Source organism: Python bivittatus, unplaced genomic scaffold (assembly GCF_059951505.1).
Source record: "Python bivittatus isolate LINGU-HERP-01145 unplaced genomic scaffold, Pbiv_v1 ctg000160_np1212, whole genome shotgun sequence".
NCBI lineage: Eukaryota > Metazoa > Chordata > Lepidosauria > Squamata > Pythonidae > Python > Python bivittatus.
Genome location: NW_028277076.1, coordinates 6,522,042 through 6,544,288, shown reverse-complemented (window position 1 = coordinate 6,544,288; position 22,247 = coordinate 6,522,042). Strand labels below are relative to the sequence as shown.

General features: G+C 44.9%; 1 protein-coding gene across 1 annotated transcript in view; it reads right to left on the bottom strand.

The window, feature by feature from the left end:
- Positions 1 to 740: 740 nt before the first annotated feature.
- CCDC180 (coiled-coil domain containing 180) overlaps positions 741 to 22,247 on the bottom strand; it is a 29,266-nt gene continuing 7,759 nt past the window's right edge. Inside the window, exons 11-38 of the mRNA XM_025166149.2 lie at positions 21,753 to 21,832; positions 20,605 to 20,693; positions 19,611 to 19,733; positions 19,000 to 19,173; positions 18,383 to 18,498; positions 18,042 to 18,168; positions 17,161 to 17,197; positions 16,156 to 16,436; positions 15,630 to 15,847; positions 14,568 to 14,743; positions 13,974 to 14,154; positions 12,748 to 12,894; positions 11,776 to 11,920; positions 11,446 to 11,562; positions 10,676 to 10,774; positions 9,711 to 9,806; positions 8,532 to 8,725; positions 7,829 to 7,905; positions 7,326 to 7,443; positions 6,873 to 6,956; positions 6,387 to 6,459; positions 5,025 to 5,166; positions 4,447 to 4,607; positions 3,562 to 3,699; positions 3,156 to 3,267; positions 2,452 to 2,557; positions 1,631 to 1,769; positions 741 to 977 (exon numbers count right to left, since the gene is read on the bottom strand). Coding sequence (XP_025021917.2) covers positions 846 to 977; positions 1,631 to 1,769; positions 2,452 to 2,557; positions 3,156 to 3,267; positions 3,562 to 3,699; positions 4,447 to 4,607; positions 5,025 to 5,166; positions 6,387 to 6,459; positions 6,873 to 6,956; positions 7,326 to 7,443; positions 7,829 to 7,905; positions 8,532 to 8,725; positions 9,711 to 9,806; positions 10,676 to 10,774; positions 11,446 to 11,562; positions 11,776 to 11,920; positions 12,748 to 12,894; positions 13,974 to 14,154; positions 14,568 to 14,743; positions 15,630 to 15,847; positions 16,156 to 16,436; positions 17,161 to 17,197; positions 18,042 to 18,168; positions 18,383 to 18,498; positions 19,000 to 19,173; positions 19,611 to 19,733; positions 20,605 to 20,693; positions 21,753 to 21,832 — 3,682 coding nt within the window. The 3' untranslated portion in view covers positions 741 to 845. The remainder of the gene's footprint in view (positions 978 to 1,630; positions 1,770 to 2,451; positions 2,558 to 3,155; positions 3,268 to 3,561; positions 3,700 to 4,446; positions 4,608 to 5,024; positions 5,167 to 6,386; positions 6,460 to 6,872; positions 6,957 to 7,325; positions 7,444 to 7,828; positions 7,906 to 8,531; positions 8,726 to 9,710; positions 9,807 to 10,675; positions 10,775 to 11,445; positions 11,563 to 11,775; positions 11,921 to 12,747; positions 12,895 to 13,973; positions 14,155 to 14,567; positions 14,744 to 15,629; positions 15,848 to 16,155; positions 16,437 to 17,160; positions 17,198 to 18,041; positions 18,169 to 18,382; positions 18,499 to 18,999; positions 19,174 to 19,610; positions 19,734 to 20,604; positions 20,694 to 21,752; positions 21,833 to 22,247) is intronic.

Below are 22,247 nucleotides of genomic sequence, written 5' to 3'. Positions count from 1 at the left end.
AACCTCAAAGATGCTGCCTAGAATAACATCCCGGTTGCTGATGGTTTAATGTTCATGGCTGGCTGTTGGCACTGCCGTGCTAAATATTTCTTCTGCGTCTCTCTTGACCTCCTCATTCAGTTTGATGGACAAGCTGCGACCTTCAAACCCGCTTCCAAAGGAGAAGAGAATTTCACAGAAGCTGAATGCTCTCCATGCATCTGCTGCCTCCGTTCAGTCCCAAAGGGAAACCTCAGGAGGAAATTCTCATTTTTGAGGGTGGGTAGGCTGCAAGCCTGTCTAGGCGGCATAAGAAATCCCGGGGGTGGGCAACCCTAACCAGTTTTCAGAGGCATCGAGAACCCCCCAGCACCAACTTCCTCCATTAACATTGAAGTCAGCTCAAAAGAGGCCTCCCAACATTGAACACCGAATTCTCAGTCTCACCCCGCCACCAACGCTGAGGCTTGGGTGGCCATGCAAGTTCTATTCCTTTTTGTGATTTTTATATAGTGTACGTGCCAAGCCTTGGGTGTCCTCCAAGTCTGCTGATCCCTAACTGCCCTGCTGCACACGGAGAGGGTCATTCTGGCCATATAAGGACAGGCATGAAGATGATAATGTTAGTGCCCAGCTTAAATTCGCATAAATCTTGTTACGCCTGTCCTGTTATCCTGAAACCCTGATCTCCAGGTTTGATCTCCAGGACTGATAAGCTATTCTTTCAGAAGGCTCCTAGATATGCAAAAATAGCACCACTTTATTTCAAGCTACTATCTGTTTTCCTACAGGTAAAAATTATATGCCTATATTTCACATTACAAACAGGGGTGAAGGAGATGTGGGTTACAGAAGGTTAGGTCGATTCACAAATACAGCTGCTTGATTTTTTGCACAGACTTCTTCCACCAGTGTGCCCAGTGTTGGGTTTTCATCAGATGAGCCGAGTTTTCCTCCTTTATTCTGGCAAACTCCGCCTCGAGCGTTTCCTTGAATTTCTGTGTAAGCCAAAATACAAAATAACTCCATCTAGTTGTATTTGCTATTAGAACAACCAAGAGGTGATTAACAAAACAAACTGAAGAGAGGAATGATTTAGGGGAACCTGCACTTTATTAAAGTATGCCCCACAGATATTTTTTTCCCCCTGGATACACAAGAAAATAAGGATGTGATCTTGTATCGAGGAAACCTTTCACCTTCACCCAAAGGTGATGATGCCTTGAAACAGCAAAACTGCCCTCAATTAGCCTTTAAAAAATTGACTTTAATATTTATTTTATTTGAGGGGGAACAGGAACGCCTCTTGGGGACATCTTGTGAGTCCTACCTGGGCCAAGCTTGGCTTAAGATACAGAGAAAGAGCTGGTGCTGTGCATATTATCAGACTCCGATTATCCTAACTGCCTAAAGACCCTCCAAACTGAAGCAGGGTAAGTTGCTTAAATAAACAAGACAATAATAATAAAATACATACAACCCTTCACCACTAGCCATGCATGCTCAAAACGTGCCTGGTGATAGTGACGCCAGGAGGTGATCAAGTGAAAAATGTTTGTTCCTCCCCAGTGGCTAACTTTTAACCCAGAATTTCTCCCCTCCTGCTGAATCCTCTGCTTTTCCTGGAGACCGTTAAGCCCCAGCGACCTACCACGTAAACGGCGTCCCTCTCTTCCACCGCCGCCACGTGGCCCAGAGTGGTTTTGGCTGTTGTCACGGGAGCCGTTTCTTGAAAGATAATTTGATTTGGGAGACTCGCAATCGTGGTCTGTGGGATTCCAGGCCAGGTCCTGCAATATATAAAGAAATAGCCCCTCTCCCCAAATGGAAGGGGATCCAGAGGAATAGGTAACATTACTGCACTTTTGCTTAGTTTTTTAGCAAGCCTGCTCCGTGTTTAATATCTCTCGGTTCTCGGTAGCAGCTTTTGGGCCCCGCTCTAATGTGCCTTCACGCTTTCACGCCGAGAGGGGAACCAGGCCTGTGAGCACCGCTCCTTGGGGAAGAACAGGAGCTGACTGAGCAAGAGTCAGGGAGCCCCCCGCATCCCTGGGATGTATGTGTGGAAATTAAGCCCTGCTCGGAGGCCTCCTTGCAACAAACAGGGATGACTTCTTCAGACTGGGGACTAGGTTCCTTTTTAACCAACTTGCTCATTTAGTTATGTGAGATTCTGTCAGGAAAGGAAGGGAGATCCGGGTGGGTGCAGCAAGCTAGACAGACAGGAGGAATATTTTTCACGTGCCCAACGCATGCAGATTGTCAACCGCAGGCCCTCACATCAACACACAGGTATGGTTTCTCAAACCCACATATTTAAAGCCAGGCAGCATTTCAGAGGCAACAGATGCCCGGCTGAGTTATCACTTTGCCAGTCAAGATCTCAGTCTCAGCCTGGCCCCTTCCAAGCTGACGCAGCCAGTGCCGATGAAGTGCAATCCACGCCCCCTGAAGATGGCAGAGAAACGTTACCTGCTGCCCCGTTCGGCCACCAGCTTATGTTCTTCCACTTCTAACGAAAGGCCAGCTTTCTTACGGCGGATCAGGGTGATGGTTTTTTCCCGGACTTTCTCAGTTTCTGGGACAGAGTAAAGATCAGGTGGAACAGGGGTGAGAAGGAGGCAGTTTGATGATCCCATTGTTGTAATCCATTCACAAAGCTTGTTCGGTTGCAGAGGAATCCCCGGGATTATTTTTACTATAAACAATCTTTTTTTTTCCTTTTGCCATCAACAATCTTTTGCTGCTCCTGACCTCTGCCAAGATGTCAATAAACTTGCAATGTGGATGCATTCGTGTCGACTCAGGAGAAAGCTGTCATAGCCAAGCCAGGATCTTTTGCTATCAGGAGATAAGGAGTGCCCCTCAATTCTACCTAAATATTTGTTATTACTTGGGGAAAACTACAACACAGAGTTTTATTGTGGCCTTGGAATAAATGCCGGGCCTGAAAATCCTCCTTGTAACCTTCCGAACAACTGAACAGCAACTTTCACACAATCACAAAAAAACATGATTCCATGTTCCATTTCTCTGGCAGCCAGCAAGTAAAAACATGCTAACCCCTAGGAATAATTGTGCTAAAGCAGCAAGGGGTGGGTGAGATCTGTTTTGTTTCCCCAAGCAAAACTGGGCTTCAATTGGAAATTAAGGCTGCCAACATTCTCATCACTTACTTCCTATTTGGACATCATCAATAGTGAGGCTGTTGTCCAGCTCCATAAAGATGTTTTCAGTGCAAGCGGCCAGCGTGGAGACGAACTTTTGGGCACACTCTGTGACGCAGACCTGTGAAGATCACCATCAAGACAGTGAAGGAGCTGCAGGTGAAGGGAACAGTTTCTAAGGAGAGCTCTTGACCTCCACGTCTACATGGCCCACGTTCTGTGGGGACTCAAGGAAATGCTCTATCCCAGATTAGAATCCCTTCTCACTCATGGGGCAATAACTGAATGCAAGGAGTTGTGGGGAGAATGTCAGTTCATTCATATTTGAATGGGTTGAGCCTTTTCTGGAAAGATCCCTTTCTTTCTACACACCCTTGATAATGGTGGGGCTCTGAAAAAAGAGACTCAAAGATACCTCCAGGCTGTTGGTACAGATAAGGATGCCCTCAATTTGCTCTTCTTGCCTCTTCTCTTCCTCTTGGCACAAGGCTCCCAGCACAGGCTTATTGTCAGGGTGCCCCAAACTGGTATGCAATTTAGCCATGTTTTGGTCCTTGGATGGAAAAGGCAAAGCTCGCTTTGATGGCCATCACAGACGGGCCAGTGATACTTCTTCCAAAGTGCTGCACTGTGCCTCGTAGCAGGGCCTGGGGTGCAACCTCGAACTCCTGCCCCACCCCACATCCAAGAAGCTTCCCTCCTCGGACCAGAGTTCTGTGATCAAGATGAGGCCAGTGGCACTGGGTGTCTGCAAGGTCAAGTCACAACCGAGCAAGAAAACAAGCTGCGTTGATCCTCACAACCATGCAGAAATCAGCTTTCATCTCTTTCATTCAGGCAATTTTCTACTTCACACGTTTGGCCTCCTTTTTGCATTTGGGGGGGAAGGACTGCAGATGCTCGCGGCACCCCTAAAACAAGCCAATCTTTGAAGTGGACCCACTACATGTCACATTATCCCCGGTGCAGCTTTATATATCTTCTTACCTTCTTCATAATTAGAAGAAGACTCAGAAGAGGCCATACAAGAAAACATACAACTCTGTGCTTAAATTTATACTTTTTGTGCTTACATTTTTGTACTGTGCTTTTCTTATGGCACTTTTTGGAAAACCTTGGCACAGAGTTTTGTTTTCTACCAGTGTGCGCACAACTCTGGCTCTTAAGGCATTCGAAAACCCATTTCAGGGGCTTGGCTCCTTGTGGCTAGTAGTGTGAAAGAGGGTTGCCAAAGGACGTTTTTTTAACTCAGGAGGAGAGAACCAGATTAAAATATTTCAGGATGTTTAAAACAACTTACTTTTATAGCAGTCCAATTCTGCAGCTGGTCCTGGAGATGACCCCGGATTTGTTCTGTGGATTCTGCAAGGAGCTGTTCGTGATCTTTTAGAAGTTTGCCAATGACCAGACGGACGACGTGAGGAAGTTCTTCCTCAAATTTCTTCAGCTGAACCCGGAACTCTGACAGATTTCATGGAACTGGAGGTCAGGTCACATTATTCCACGGAGTACAGGGTTTGGTAGTCTGAGAAACTTAGATTTTCGTCTTAAGAAACAAAAGGCCCCTGACCAGCCCTTATGGTGGGGGATATTGGCATGTGGGAAATATTGGGGCAGTCACTGTGCCTAGGAGAAACAGTGTCCATTATGCAAATCTATGCAAAGTTATGCACATTGCATAGTTCTCAGCCAGGTAATGGAATCAATGACAATTCAGAAATTTTATGTTAAAAACAACAATGCCCGTAAGATAGCTTTAATCCAGAGAGGTTTATGACACAGGGAAAATGACAGCGATAAATCTGCTTAAAGGAAAATATGCCTGTCCAGAAAGACTGCTGGAACAGACAGAATTCCCGTTTATCGGTGCGGTCTTACCAGAGATGCAGGCAATGTGGTACTCATCTGATTGGAAAAGATACAGCAGCATCTTCTGGCCCAGGGCATCGATGCACTGGTCGTAGGTTTCTTGCAGACATTCTGGTTTAGTAATTTGGTGCTTGTCCTTTTTGTAGAATTCCTGTAGAAAAAGAACAGATGGAAAGCGGGGATGAGAAAAAAATGGGAGAGTGAGGGACGCCATCCAGTTAGGGAAGACTGCTGTACAGTTGCTCAGGAAGACTGACCTATAAAAGAAAATCACATTATGGCTTAGCTGAGGCCACACTGGCTTTCTGAAGCATCACAGTGCACAACCCCTTGTGTTTCCTAAGTATTTTTACAATTCTGCATATTGTCTGCATTGGAAAATGGGATTTTTAGCTTTCCTGGGCTGTGTATTCATGTAATCTATTGTCTTATGGGTCTCTTCTTGAACTTCCATTAGTGGGGGATTATAATAATAACAAATGTAGCAATAATAGTAAGCCAGGTTGGGGTAGTGGTTAAAGTACCAGGCTAGAAACCGAGAGACTGGGAATTCTAGTCCCGCTTGAGGCATGAAGCCAGCTGGGTGGCCTTGGGCCAGTCACTGCCTCTCAGCCCTAGGAAGGAGGCAATGGCAAACCACTTCTGAAATCTTGCCAAGAAAACTGCAGGGACTAGTCCAGTTGCCAGGAGTCAACACTGACTCGAAGACACAACAAAATATATTAATAATAGTAGTAGTAGTGGGGCACTGTGGGGAGAATAAGAAGAGATTATTCCCCCCCAAAACATTTGCAGGAAGTTACCATGGGGTAGCCATCTCCCATCCTTCTAGAACGTCTGAAAACTCCAGGACATACATACATACATACATATCTAATTTGTTGGTCCGTCCGTCCATCCATCCATCCATCCATCCATCATCTATCTATCTATCTATCTATCTATCTATCTATCTATCTATCTATCTATCTATCTATCTATCTATCTATCAAATTTGTTGCTGCCCACCTTATTAAAAAGTGACTGGGCAGTTTACAGAGAAGATAACATTAATTAAAAATACAATGTAAAAGTAATCTTAAGGAAATAATAAATAAATTCCAAGAACTGATGGTAATTGGCAAGTAGCTCAGGGAGCGTCATCAGGGCCAGAAAATCAAGTTAGTGCCCTAAATTGCTTTGCAATCATGAATCCCTGGAGCGCCCACTTTTCTGGAGTTGATCAGGTGTAGGTACCAAGCACGTTTCCCCATATTGCTCAGAGAAAGGAGAGGGAAGACTCTCCAGATGGGTAGCGCTGTCCTGAAATCACACTGCTGGTCTTATTAAAAAAAAAATAGTAGTAATGAAAGAAAAAAAAAAATCTCCTACCTCAGCAACGTTCATGATACAATCAAAATTGTCCCACAGGATATTGAAGACGATTCCGTTAAAGTGGTCAGAACTAGACAACCAATTTAAAAGGAGGCATTACTTAATTATCTAATTATCGCATTAAAAAAAAAGTGCCAAAAGAAACCTTTAGATAATATACTGTAGATGTTTTTTAAAAAAACGACAGGCTGATAAAATACAAAGCAATTTGCTCGTCTTAAAAAATATTCCATGGCTAAGCAGCTTGATAAGATTAGGTGGAATGCTCTGATTTCTCATGCCACTTGCTATCTGTTGAGCTTGTAAGATGCAGTATCACACTCTTGTAGAGTATTGCCTAACACATATCCTAATTAAAGCTATACAAACTGCATTACAACTTCGCATGTGCAAACCCAGCCAATAATTTGGAGCATTTAAAAAGTAAATTAACTGCAGATCAACTCCAAATCAGGGGAGTCTCAAAGGTAGTAGTGGACTCACTCTGTCTCTTTCGGTTTGTCTCCAAAAATCTGCAACTTCCTGTCCGCTTTAGTAAGTCTGGTGTATTTTTGGATGGAGGTCCCGCTGCATTGCAAACAAGACAACTTAACGACTGCTCTGCTAACTGTCAGCACAGCAATAATTTAACCCAGGGGTGGATTAATTTTATCAACGCCACAGTCAGATAAACTTTGGAAAATAAAATAAGACATTGGCAAGCTTCCAGAAGACCAATAGCATATAACAAGTCCACTGAATCTCCCCAAAGGGAATCATACTTTTTTTAAATGACAAATTTAAATAAAAATTGATATTAGAAGCCTGCTCAAATTTTCATGGGGAAAAAATGTTATTTCAGTGTGAAAATAAGGTTGGGGGGGCAGGTGGGAAAGGGAGATGTGTTTCAAATCCTACGGGAAGGATGGGGAGAAAGCATAGTTTTTTTCCCCTTACCTTCCTGAGACTTTGGTAATGGAACTCGATTTCTTTATGGGTACATTGCTTTGTCCCCCCGGAAGGCTTTCACGACGAACGCCCCCAGCTAAGGGTGGGGAAGCTTGATTGGACAATTCTGAAATAATATATAGGAAACAAGCCAGGTGGAATGGATTGGGAAAGAGAGGATGGATCCAAGAAGTGGCTGCTGAGGATTCCAAGATGACCAAATGGAGGGATTGCTTTTCCCCAACCACCATTCTGTTCACATTGTGTGGGGGATCTAAGGCAACATTTGCCTTGCCCCATCCCTTCCAATCTGAGGAACCCATGGAAGGCATCTTCCCCTTGAGGCCAGCCCCCAAATCTTTGTGCCACGATGACTTATTGGAATCCTCCATTTAAAATACAGTTTCCTCTTGATGGCCATGCTGGCATGGCTGCTGGAAACGGCAGTTTCGCAACTTCTGCCAAGTCAGAGGTTCCCCGCTCTTAGCCGCCACGAAAGTTCTGTTCCCCACCTCCTCGGTCTCCTCCAGGTGATCCTACAGTGTCCTTTTCATGCTGAACTTCTGTCATCTTTCTGCCACGCACATATCTGGAACGAATTCAACACATGAAAATGTGATCGTTCCCAATGCCGCACCCCTGATCTGCTCTGAGGAAGACCGGAAGGAGGCAGAGAGGCAGACTGTCCCACTCAGGCTGGGGTGACATTCTATCTTACCAATTCTCAGCCTGAAGGCTTTGGGCCTTCTCTAGAATCAGATCAGATGCCACTAACTCCATAACCTTTTAGAAGCCAGAGGCTGTGGAAGCAGACTCTGTTTTTTTTTTAAATACTCGTTAACCTCTAAGCCAGGGGGACCAACTGTAATAGGCATCTGCCTATGTAATACAGATGGCTTGCTCCCATGGGGGTATGTCCATGGAGGCACCCAGAGTTGAACTCAACGCGAAGGAGGTGCAAATCCAGCCAAATGAAACCATCAAAGCCATGGCAGGATGTGCAAACCCACTCATGATTTCTTCCTGCTCAATTGTTGAGCTGTCCGTGGTCCTGACATGGACATAATGGAGGGATGGAGGTCAGGAGAAGCCATCCAGAAACTCCACCTGTCAGCTGATCAGCCTAATCAACTGTGGGTGAGGGGAGATGTTGTGCATGCCTAGTCCCTGCGGTTTTCAAAATGAGGCTTGTACAGGTCTTCCTTGGGTGCTTACCCTGTGAGATTTCTGATCAAGTAGAAGGACGCATCATCAAAGGCCGGCTTCCCCATTCTGCTTGGATTCAGGAGAGGTGTGTATTCCATACCCATCACAGTAACCTTGCTCTCCGGGAGTGAAATATCCGATGGGGCAGTGCTTGTTACGGAGTCCTGAGCGGTGGCCAGAGGCCCAGAAGAAGTCTCTGGCTCCTATGTGGAGGCAAAAAGATGAGAATGTAGAAAGAGCACGGCAGGATGTTCTACATCAAAATGGTGGCCAGCGGGATGTCACTGAGAGGTCAAAGATGGGCTCTGAGATTGGATGAGTGCTGAGACTCACAGGGAGAACATTTTAAATAAACAGGGAGCAAACATATGACTTTTCATTCTCTTCTCAGCCCACAGGCTGGTCTGTTTGGATCACACCTATACTTTGGAGTGCGGTCACCCCAAGATACTCCCCCAAAGTCAGCCCTGGCACTCCAAGGGCAACAGACAAATGACCTTCAGACCCAGGGTAGGCAAGCTTTGGAAGACTAAAGGTGGCTCTTTTGCAGCATGGTGTTAACACTCGCGTGCACGTGCTGGTGTGTTTCCCCCAGAGTGCAGACAGCAAGCTCAGCCTCTCCTTCTCTGGAATGGTTGCTTCCCAGATTGATAAAAACTGAAGAAGCTGTTATGTAAACAGCCAGCTGTGAGCTTCTCCATTATCATCTCCCACAGGATCACAGGAAGGCTGTTGGGGAGAAACTTCTAATACTTTAATGAAAGAAAGAAATCAAAGCAAGAAAGAAACTTCTAACACTCTACAGGGGGATATACTGGTGCTAAAATAGGAAGCGGTTCAGTAGCGGGAATTCTTGCAACTTTGTCCCTTTCCTCTCAACAAATCTTGTTGAAGACGACTCTGTAAGAATTGGGCTTCCAAAAGATTGCTTTCCGTTTGAGGCAGCTGCCATAGAACCTTTATTCTCAGTCAGTTTTTTTTTTTTCAATGGAGCAGGTACTTCTGACCACGTTACCATTTCGAATGCACTCCTGAGATCCTGGTAACCCCTCCCTGCCCGCCTTGAGAGGAATTCAGGAGAATGGTGGCAATGGACGTGATGCACAGCTGACACCTTAGGGCTCACAAGCCAGGGCTTGTTTGTACAGACAGTTAGCAGATGAACCATTCTAGCAGAAAATCAATTACCGGCACCCTGAGTTGACAGTTGAGATATTTACTTCTCTTCTTCAATTCTTCCATGACAAATTTGGCAAACTTGTAAAGTCTTTCTGGCGTGATGGACTGAATAAAGAAATTTAAAAAAATAAAGCGCCGTCAAAACAAACGAACACAAGATAGGAGATTTAAAACAAAGTGAGCTGTTCCCTGGTGGATCTGGATTAAGGCTTGCCACTCAGCAGTGGGTCTCCCCAACCCACAGACCATTCTGGTGCATTGGTATAAACCCAGCAAGAAGCTGGCTGTCCTACTGTTGTTGCTTATGAAGCCGAGGACCAGCTATGGAAGGATCTAAGAGTCCAGCCATGTTTATATGTCAGCACTGAGGTTTAAATCCTGCATGTCTTTCTCCTGCCCTTATATGATAATTGTCAGCTTTTTGAGGCAGGCAGGTTCAGGGAACAGGAGCAACAGGAGTTTCAGGAACGCCCTTTATTGTTGTTGGGTATAACAACAGAATCTTGAAAGCCTGCCAGAGCTTCCCTCTACTCCATCTTATACCAAACAAAATCAAAGTGGGGTTATTTTGAGTTTCTTTCTCACGCTTTCTCCTTTCCTGGGGCTGAGTCATTTTTCCTGAACCTCCTCCTCTTTTAACATTTCCTTCATCCCTCCTCTGTTCCCAGGGCCAGTTTTACATTCCATCACAGCAATGAACTTTTTGCCACCCATTCCTTGACACTGGGGGTTGAGGCCATCAGTAGTGTGTTTTGACAACAATCTGGTCGGGTCTTGGTGGGGTCTCCCTGAAAGTCCTGCCCTGTATAGGTCTAGCTGTACACAACAAGGGAAAAGCCATGACAATGAGCAAGCTGTCCTGAGAAAAGTCTCCACTGAGGAATCTCTGATAAACAAGAGAGTTGGAAATTCATTTGGTTTGATCTTTCCCAACACAAGGGCTAGTCTTTCGGTTAAATGGCCTCGGAACCTACTTCCTTATCCACATTAGGGTGGGCACAGGCATCTATCCTTTTGATGAGCTTCTCCAAGTAGGAATTCAACGTTTGGGTCTGCCAGTTAGATTTGGCCACCTGGAAAGTGAAGAGTCGCCCCAGAATCCACCGTTAGATGAGCCTCACAGAAGAACACAAAGGTATTCTCTAGCTGGCCTTCATGAGGACAGCGCAGGACACTCCTAAAAAGGGGACATTTCTGACCACACTCATCTGGATGCAAGAAAAAGGAGACACTTTGTGCAGCATTGTTTTAAACCATCACAACCATGTGTGTTGCAACTTAGGTCAGTTAGTTTGAAAGGACACTGACTTGGCCAGAAAAAAAAAAGCAAAGTTAAGCTGGGGTGGTAAGAGTTTCCCATGGGGTGAGGACTAGAGTCATGACAGGAAGTATTCTGATGCTTGATAACAGGTTTTGCAAGACAACCTGCAGCATTTCTTCCAAATTTCAAATATGCCCACCAATCCAAAAGATTGGGAACCTCTCCTTTGGAGGAGAATTCTACCAGTAGTGCCTGCAAAACTACACTCAAAGACAAAGGGATAAATCCTGCGTTTGCACCATGACGCAGAGTAGTCATGTATGTATTATTTCCACATCATATCCCACGTTTCTAAATAAAGCAGTAATCCAAGACACTTAGAGCACACCGAACTTTAAGGAAAGCCTCTCAATCCGGAATAACTGAACAAATCAATCCTGTTCTTTCCCCAACTCCACCCCACTCCTCTTTTTCTGTTGGTACCTCCGTCTTGATTTTCACTTGAATATTGGTCAGAAACCGTTGGATTTTCTCCAAAAAGACTCGATCCATGGCCAGATAACGAAACTTACTTTCGAACTTGTTGATAATTTCTGTAGCCTGGAGAGGGGGAGGGGGGTAGTGGGAGGAGTGGGAAGAATGGGACCACATCATCAAGAAGGATTTTTTCTTCATCCCTGAAGCTGGTTATTTACAATTACATACAACTTTAACTCTTTTCCCACACTCTTCCTTTCTCTTAACCCAACTTAGAGCACACCGAACTTTAAGGAAAGCCTCATGATTGTTCTGAATAGTCAATTGATAGCTGACCTCCTCCAAGTAACTGGTCTCCGTTTTTTCCATGTCAATCATGATCAAGCCTTCGACAAAGTCTATGCGCCCGTGCTCTTTCTGCAACTGTTTCATGAAGACTTCTAGCTCCTCAGGGGAAAAGTTTCCACCATCTGCAAAGAGTCTGAAAACAACAGTGATGGGTCAGAGGTTGGATTTGTACTTTTGGAAAATGTTACACGCTGGCCTTCTTCAAGCCAGGAGGCCAGGATGCAATCAAAATACAGCATCACTATAGGACAGCTGAAAGAAAGTGCCAGAATGAAAATGCAGGCTATGGACTGATGAAATGGCTACATTCTTCCTCTCTCCCTCCCTAAAATCTGAGAAGATAGACAAGTGCATTTAACTCAGTACCTACAGGCTGGCAATGTGGGACCCAAAGTTATGCATAATTTCACCATAGATGGAAGAACCAGATAACCCACTGGAAATAGTGAATTGATAGACACACACCCCTAAAAAAGGTTACATATTAGTTCTTGGTTTTCCATCTTTGCAGCCTGTCTTTTTCTCCCACCCCATTCAGGAGTAGTTCATTTTTAGGTTTGCAAGCAAAGAAGCCACGCCGGGTGGCTGATTCCAATACATTCATACAGTTATAGCTAGTTGTCAGACAGAAGATTCATGGACTGGAAGCTCTGTTGGTGACTGAAGACAGAATGGAAAGTGAGTTTTAAAAGGGCAAAATTATGCTCCTAGTTCTTTCCTGCAAAGATCCACACTGCCTTTCTCTTCATTTTTTTTTTTTTTAAAATTTCAGCAGCTTGGTTTAGAGGGTGGAGGTGGGCTAAAGAAAAGCTTTTGTGGCTGCAGGTAACCACAGAGTTATTATAAGCCAAACTATTTCTGGCTGCCAATGCAAAATTAAACAGAGGCAGCAGTTACTCAAGAAAAATGGGGGAAAAACCCCGGTAGGTGAGCAGAACAGTATTAAATTGTCAGATGTACCTGCAGGCTTTTAGGAAGTCCGTGTTAGAATCTCGTAGTTTCCCCAAAGCTTCTTCCAGATACTGCCTGTAACTCCGCATAGAGACCTGGAGCACTTCCACGTGATTAAGCAACTCGGTATGTAGGTTGTGGGTCAGAGCCATCACCCTGTCAAGAAGTGGGTGAAGGGAACCGCTGTGACTCCGAAATATCCTTTGAAGGCGAGTTTACTCTGTTTAATGCTCTCAATGAACTAATTGTGCCCACATGAGACTGTGAACAATGGCCATGACCCAACTGCCCCTCCTTTTTAACCAGGCACCCTCTGACTAAATTCACAACCCTTTTTTTTTTTTTATTTAGAGATATTCCCCTCCAGACTCAGTGGAAACTGAGTCATTGCTGGGTATACCCCACCCTAGAAAAATTAAAATCCTGCTACCAGGCAATTCAAATTCTATAATGCACCAATGAATCAAATGTCTAGAATTACCTTTATTTGGCATGATTTGTTCTGTAATAATAGCTATTCCTCCAATGTGGCCATCTTTTCCAGATGCCTCCCTGGAGATCTTAGCAAGCCTATCTCCTTTCAAATTTATCACTGCAGCCTTAAGGGCTAGGACAGTGTTTCTCAACATTGGCTACTTAAAGATGAGTGGACTTCAACTCCCAGAATGCTGGCTGGGGAATTCTGGGAGTTGAAGTCCACCCATCTTAAAGTTGCCAAGGTTGTGAAACACTGGGCTGCGACCTTGCTCTTTCTTTCTTTCTCTACGTATAAAAACTGGGATCCTGCGAAATTCCACAAGTTGGCTAGGAGTCTCCAAGGATCTGAACAGAAGGTAGCACGAAAAGCAAAGCCTCTTTCAGTTTTCAGTTCTTTTGGAGGCCTTCAGAACTGGGGCTCAAAGCCACGGCAACCCAGTGCGGTGATGAGTAGGCACAGAAGAGGGATTGGAAGTTCTATGGCAAGGATACCCAGCCTTTGGCAAGACAAGGCCTACAAGGGATATGCCAAGGCCACCTGCCCAAAAGCAGGTGGAGGCCAGTCCCCCAAATCTTACTTCATTTCATTTCAGCTGGATTAATAAGAAACAGTTAACATGATTATTCCCTGTGCTCAAATCAAGTTCCCCTTTACATTTGGAGGGAAACTTCTGGAGGGCCACATCCAAAGCCTTGGAAGGCTCTATGCAACTGTGAGAATGTGGGTCGTGTCCCCTTCTTTCCAGCGCCAAACTGACTTTTCGGCTCTACTCTCCGCCTGGAAGAGTTTCTCCATCTCTTGGATTCGGATTCGGAAGGATTTGCTGACAGCATTGTGGTCCTCTCGAATCTTGATGAAGGCACCTCTCTCCTTATTCAGCACCTCGAGCAAGCCGTTGCAGTGACGCATCAGGCGTTCGTTGTGAAGCTTCAACTCCGCTGAGAGAAAAGGGGAGAAATTCCTGAGGTGAAAGCGAGGGAAGGGCAGAATGGGGTGACTGAGAAGTCCCACATTCACACAGAAGATGGTGAGGAAACCCAAACTGGATCAACTAAGGTCTGAATCTTGATAACATTCTGCTCCCAAAACAGGCTAATGGATGTTTGGGGAAGGAGAGGGCCTTCCTCAAGTTTTCTCCCATTTAGCTGACAGCCATGGATGGATCAAATCTCCATTTGTTTCTCTGTTCTGGTTTTTTTTCTTTTTCTTTTGAGCCATCTTGCTCTCCTGCCCATCTCTCTTTAGCGAGGGACACCTTCGTACCCATCTCTTTTTGGATTTTTATGGCCGACAAAGAACCCTTTCCCTGCAGGACTGAGAGGGGACGTGGCTATTGGATAAAAAGAGATACCCATCCTGACGTGGTAAACGTCTTTCTCGATGCGCTCCCTCCTGGGCTCGTGAAGGTGGAGGCGCAGGTGCAGCTCTGAATGGAGCTCTTCCTTCTTGGCCCCCACAACGACCCAGGCGCTGGACATGGTCTCATCAAACCACTTCTCCAAATGCTCAAAGAACTGCAGGCGGATCCTGCCGGGGGAGGAGGGAAAGGGGGAGATGGCTTGAGGCTGGTCCCGTGTCGAAGACCGTGCAAAGGGGGAAAGACCAAGCCGTGCCAGAAGAGCAGAATGTCATCCTGGGGGCTGAAGGACCGCTGTGGCTATAGGCAATGGACTCTACAGAATGCTAACATTGTTAGGTAATGTTTGCAACAGTGGATTTTAGAACGGTTTGCCTTTAATGTGTGCTATTTCCCATGGCTATTTAGTGTTTCGATTTTAAGTTGCGTCATAGATGCTTTTGTTACGATATGCAGGTCCAATAAATAAATAACCTGTGGAACTCGAGAGGAAATGACCTATTTAACCTCCTCTCTCTCTCTCTAGGTTGCTGTGCACACTACTTCTCTTATTTGGAAAAGAGGTGACTCAAGCAGAGTTGCAGTGGGCAGCCTCCCCTCCCTTCCCCTGCCCATGGATGGGCAACTCTGCTTCATCTCTCCTAAAGGATCTGGGGGATCCAACTAGAGTAAATGCAAAAAGACAAGGCAAAACTGCTCTCCCTTATCAGAGGAGGCCCGAAAGACAGCAGAAAAATAAATTCCCAAAGGGATTCATCAGAGCTGTTAAAATGTGGATTTTCATGGGTTCACCACATCTCAGCCTGTGGTTTGGAGCTCTCCTAAAATCCTTCTCTTTCACTGGAGAACATTTTCCTATGTTTTTTTTTTTAGATTTTTTATCCCACCTTTATTATTTTTATAAATAATCCAAGGTGGCGAACATACCTAATACTCCTTCCTCCTCCTATTTTCCCCACAACAACAACACTGTGAGGTGGGCTGGGCTGAGAAAGAGCGACCGGCTCAAAGTCACCCAGCCAGCTGAGAGAGAGAGAGAGAGAGGTTAGTACTCACTGTTTTCTCACATCTCTAAAGAAACCCTCTGACAGATACACCTGCTCCAGGTAGGAAGGTAGAGAACTGCTTTTCAGTTTTCCAGGGTAATATTTCTCTGGTTTCCTGGCCCTAGATTTCTTTAAGTACTCCACCACTTGGTACGTGTTTCCATTGGACGTGGTGAAGAACTCCACAATCACATCCTTCTGCTTGGACGGCTTGTCTGAATCCTTTGTCTGTAGGAGGATAAAACAGAAAGTCCGAGACATGAGCTGCTATTTTTGAAAACCGGTTAGGAAGGAAGGAAGGAAGGAAGGAAGGAAGGAAGGAAGGAAGGAAGGAAGGAAGGAAGGAAGGAAGGAAGGAAGGAAGGAAGGACAAGGATGGCCAATAGCTTCAAGTCAGTTCTTTCCCTTTTCTTTAGGGGTGACCATTCATGCCAAAGGTTAGGGGGAAATGAGGTTCTCACCCCCTGAACCCTGCAAGGTGGGACAGCTCCTTGTAATCAAGGTGTGAGACAGTGTGGATGTCTGCTGGTTCTCACCAAAGCTGGTTCTCTGGCCTCTTCAGTCTCCGGACCCAAGTTGTTCCCTTCCCCAGACCTTTCGACATCACCTCCGGCAATGCCGCTCTGGTCACTCTCGGGAGCTGAGGTCTCCATTTCTTCCCCTTTCTCTTCCTGCTGCTGCTCAGATTCTTCCAGGTCAGCACTACCATCTTCTTCAGCATCCTCCTCCTTCTCTGGATGCAGTTCTTCCTTGCTATCCTGCTCCAGGGGACTCTCCAGAGTCTCTCCTTCTATCTCTTCTCTCTCTTCCATTGTTTCTGTTCAAAAGACACGAAACAAAATATTTTGAGCCCAGCGCTTCCAAGGCCGCTAGGGGTGAGGAAGCTGTGGCCCTCCGGTCATTGCTAAACTACAACTCCCAGCATCCCTCAGCAATGACCAACCCCGGTTATATCATCTGGATGGCAATCAGTTACTGGCTGCAGTTCTTTGTACTTACCTCCTGTACGTTCCTTCAGGAGAAGGTCTCATCTTCAGGTTACTCTGCCCAGGTTTTTCCAGGCCTGAGTCCTCAGGTCTTTTGGAATGACAATTCCCAGCACCCCCAGTCAATGTGGCCAAAGGCCATTAGTGATGGGACCCCTTATCCAAGTCTAGTAGAAGACATAATGTGTGGAAAAGGCCACGCGACGCCTCCTACCAGGTTCACAGTCCTCCTACCAGGTTTACAAGGACAGGAATAATCCTAACAACAGTGAGAAGGCTTTGTTTTAGGTGGGGAAGAGAGCTAAAAAATGAAAGACTCCAATGGTGCCTGGGAGATAATACTCATTTTAACTGCTCCCATCTGTTGCTGACCCTGTTCTCAAGGGACCCACAAAAGAGATCTGGGCAGGGACCATGACAATGCAGAGGCTAGGGAAGGTATTCTAAGTGAAAGGAAGAAGAAGCAGGGCTGTCTAGGAGAGCTTCTTGCTTTCCTGGGTCACAATTTTTAAAAATAATTATTTAAAAAAGGACTTCATGGGAAGTAGACATTACCTTCTTCTTCGGTTGTAGCGCCTGATTTCTTTAATGTCTTCCAAACAATTGGAGGAAAAAAGGGGAGGGGGAGGAGAAAAGTTGTTACCCATCTGAAAAATAGCAACTGTTTTCCATAAACTATAACATCAGCATTAACATAAAGTCCATTGTGGCTTTAAATAAACGTGATGCCAATGAGTCAACAAAGCAACGTTGAATACTAATCAAATCAAACTTACAGCTACATTAAGCAATTTAAGGAGGGCTGCACTGCATAAGAAGCCAAGAAAAAGAGTGACTGGGATGGTCCATTCGGACCAGGATGGCAAAGCAGAGTTTAATTCGTATTTGCAGTTGTGGTTTGGAAAGGCGGCTAAAGCAAGTTTGCTCGTGCAGGCCCCACCAGATAGACCACACCAGAAAACCCACTCCAGAGGAAGGCTAAAATGACTTTTATTGAGACTGGCTATCATAATAACATCTCACAAGTCAGATTGTGCTGGACCCCCCCCCCCCTTCTTATCCTCCTGTGAATTAGGCAGGTGTCTGTCTGTGGCTCTTTCATATCTTTTCTGTCTGTTTCACCCTTTTCTCTCTGTTTCACCTTCCTGACTTCCTGACAGGTCATCTTCCTGACTCTCTACAGCCAGCCCCACAATTAAGGAATTCTTCGGTTAGGTTATACTTAAGGGAAGACGAGGCAATGCACATCTCTGACGCTTCTGTTCTTTCTGTCCTCCAAATCATGGTTCAGAAGGACTGGAAATTCAGTGTCTGAATGCAGCTGGTGGCTGGGTTCACACACTATATTAAACAGCCATGTGCCTGGTTTGACTGGCATCTCTCTGTGCCAGTTGAATTTCACGCATATTGTATTCATAGATTTGTTTTCTGCATACCCCTTTGTAGCTGCCCCGCACATAAAAATACCGACTGGTGGCAGCGCTATAGGAAAGAAGTTCATGCCGAATATGTTCTGGGTAAGCCATAATTTTAGACAAGAGATCTTGATGGAAGACCATGTACCTTGATAAAATAAAACAAAAACAGCAGAGTGAACTTTACCGCCTTCCCTCCCCCGAATCGCACCGACAAAATTAGATGGCAGAATGAGCGCTCAGCAAAATAAGGGAACAGGATTTCTTATTTGAATGGGCATTGCCACTGAGCATGCTGAAGTTAAGGATTACGGGAGCTGAAGTATTCATCCCTAAAACACCTTATGCAGTCCTTAACGTACCCATTGCGAATGAAATCCAAGGCAGTGTAAACCTTCTCCAGATGGGCTTTCAGTTTCTCATCACTGCTTTGCATCCTTAGTTTGTCAACCGATATGTCCAGATTAATTTCCCTTAACTAGTTCCACATAAAAAACAAATTGGTATTACAAACACAGAAGCTGCACATTTTCAATGCTTGCACTAGTAGATTGAGCTAGCTAACGTTTTAGCTGATCCACGGGGGGAGCACATTGTAATAATTAGCCTGCAAATAAATGTTCTTCTATGCTACTTTGGCACTGGAGGGAAGGCCAAGAATAATGCTAAAGTTGGCAGCCTGCAGTTTGTTCCACAAAACAAAGCTCCATAACCAGTACATTTGTTAAAAAGCAGATCATCCATAAAGCATTTCTTTCTCTCTGTTTCCTCCAAGAACAGTAGAGATTTGGTGGTCCGCATCTCCTAGAGAACCTTCAAAATTAGACAGAAAGGGCCTTAGAAAACTCAGCCGAGGGCAGAAAATTGCTTCCTGGAGCTCTTCTCCAGAGCTATACACAATCAGATTTCTGCAGACTCTGCACAAAAAGTTGCAGAATATCTTCCTGGGCCACCCCCCAAATGGGACCAGTGCTGTGACCTTGTTTATATTTTCGTGCTTGCAACGGCAATCGTTTAAAGTTCTCTGAAGGTCGTTCTCCTGCTGAGAGAGTTTCTGCTGGTGAAAGTCTAAGATGTCCAGGGCATCTTGGAAGTACTGATACAGGTGCCTGCAGTTGACTTCTGTATTTTTAACCAGGTGTTCTAAGTCAGTCTAGAGCAATCAGAAAGAAAAAGAAAAGTTACGAGGATCCCAAATGTTATTTGTTAGAGCTAACAATCCACGTCGTTGATGGGGAAGGGGGACAGTTCTGATCAGTGAAAGGAAGGACCTGGGGAGGAAAAAAAAACTGAAAAAAAGCTACCAGGGAAAGCCATCTTCTCCCAGATTTTTCCATTTCTTTTAATGAGGTAGGGTGGTATCTTTTGGAGGCTAAGGGCCCCTCAATTTCTGGCGCCTCTATCGCTTTGTGTGATTAACAGTTCACAGATTGGGTTGAGAGACCTCGGGGATGGAATTAAAAGATCAGGAGAGGCATCAGAGCTGTACAAGAGCACAGGGTGCCCCATTTGGGTTTTGGCAGATCTCGTTCTGATCTCTTGCTGGGAAATGCAAGCTCACCCCATATGTGGCGAGAGGGCTCCACTTACATCCATCTTCTCCATCTCAACTTCAAACCGAGCCTGCAGCTTCCCAAGTAACTGATAGAAACTGGGGTTTACAATCTTCTCAGCCTCTTTGAGGGAACAAATTTTCAGGCCCACCAGCTTTTGCTAAAGAAAGAGGGGAAAAAAGAGATGGGTGGTTGGCCTGGAACTTCTAAGCATCCAAGGTGTCATAACCGCTTCCATTACACACCTAGTATCCAAGAAAAAGTTCACATTTACTCAAAGGAAGAATAATTTTTTTTCTTGCATTAACTTACACTTGAAATGGCCCAGTCAATATTTTTAGATTGGCTGAGAATATGATAATGGAGGCAGATAAAAGGGGTTTTCTCTCTAATAATCCCATGGGGAAGATGTCTTCCTTTCAGGTAAATATGATAAGGGATAACGTTCATTTTCTTTTTTTTAAAAAAAAGGACAAGATCAGCAAAGCCTAGGAAATGGATACACAATCACTGTTTAATCTTCCTCGCCTTCCCCCATTTTCTGCCCTAAGTCTTCCTCAAGCTTTTTCCATGGGGAAGAGTTTGGAACTGCAGATTTTCCGGGTGTCTGTCCAAAAGTTGCCCCAACCAAACAAAACTAAAATATTTGGTGCTCCCTGGGCCTGGATAAAAAATGCCCCATATATCCTTCTCCTTTTAGGGCAGCTAACCTTCTCCGATCCACTGGCCATCTCTCTCAGAATGCCTACCTTAGCCTGCCAAAGGGGATTTGCTAGCTGTGGATTAGGGGAGCCACAGGATGCAAGAGCTGAGTCACCAAAGCAGCATGACAAACCTGCCAGCAGGGAGGGATGGTTAGCTGTCGTTGACTCCTGAGAGCCTTCACGTAAGTTGGTGCATTTTTGTTGTGCAAATAACTATCACATCTGCTTCATACTGGCTTTCAGTTTTTGTCAGTGGCCATAAATCCTGCAATCAGTCCCAAAGGCAGGAAACACCCCTACTCCCCACACCCATTTTCAAAAACTCACTTTGCATTCCTGGACTTTCTCCAAACAGTCCTGACAAACCTTCTCGTACTGGAGTCGAATTCTCATCATGGACTGGACATTGTGAGTGTCTTGTGGCAAAAGAGAGAGAGAGAGAGAGTGAGTTTGGGAATACAGAATGCCCCATAGTTAAGAACGGAGCCTACTGTAGCAAAATTTCAGTTAAATACACAATGATTTAAATACACAATGGTTCGAGATCATTACACAGTACCACTCATACAATATTATACAACAATACTGTTCCGACTTACATACAAATTCGACTTAAGGACAGACCTTGGGAACGGAACTCATTCTTAAACTGGGGGACTACCTGCAACTTTTTAAAGCCAGGGCAACTGACAGGCAGTGTGATATAGTGGTTGAGGTGTTGACTTCATAGTAGTAAAACTCAGGTTCAAGTCCCAGCTCAACTGGCTGACTTGGCCTAGTCACTCTCTCTCTGCCCAGCCTACCCACAGGGCTGTTAGCCCCTGAATGTGGGACATAAATCATCATAATCATGGTCATCAGAGGTGTCAGAGGAAGATAAAGGATTAGTTAGGTTCTTACAGCATGCTAAATCCTCAAGCCAGGTTAGCAAATTACAATGGCTGTATTTCTGATAGACTAACAAATAAGCCAGAGTTTGAGTAATGGTCTGGACTGCACCAGATGTTAAGACACTGTCTGGGTTCCCAGTCCCAGCCTGGCATTTTGTGCAAACTCAACCCTCGAATGGCTGAATTTCTTCAGACTGAAGAAACCAAACGTTCAAGAACGTAATTCATAAATCACAGGTATTATTGTGTCATTAGGTAGATTTATATTCCACCTTTCATTCAGGTGCTTGTCCAAAGTTGCAAGGGACAGAACTATGGCATGCATTGTTCTAGTTCTAGGTGTTTTTCCCCGTTAAGGACTGATCCAAGGACTTGTAATCATCTAGATCTCATAACTGCAAAGGCCTTGCATACACGATGCTGGTTTAAGGACAGAACCTCCCTCACTGGGGAAAGTCAAGCTAGCAGAGATGATGAACTTTTGCTCAACACGCGGGACTGTTTGGAAAAAAAGAGGCAATTTCTAGAATACTGATCTCCCATCCTTGCATTTTAAGTATTAATTGCAACCCTTTTGCTCCTTACCTATACGTTTATTTAATGCCACCAGAGATTCATACCATTCGTTTATTTCGGCCTTAGTATGCTTCAAAGGCAATAAATGGCTATAAAAAAAGAAAAGAAAAGAAAACACTGGAGCACCGAAGAGTGTGAGGGCTTAATTTATGGGATAACATGAAAGTTTGGGTGGAAGGGTGGGAAAGAGACTCAGAACAACCCCACCTTGTTTTGGGTAGGTATAAGTTGAAGTAGAGAGGACAGGCTTTCAAGGTTCTGTTACAATAATCTTCTGTAATTGCATTAAAGTCCTTTCAAAGACTCCTAGTGACTACTTGGAAGGGTTCACATCATCCTGAAACCCTGTCAAAGCCCTCTTAGGATCCCAGGTTTATTTTGGATGCGCAATTCTGTTCTGCCCTATTCTGGTCTACCCCCTCTACCTTTGGCAACTGCTGCATTGTTTCTGGATTGAGGATGCACCCTCCTTGCTCAAGCTAAGTAGACTGTTCAGAGCCCTCC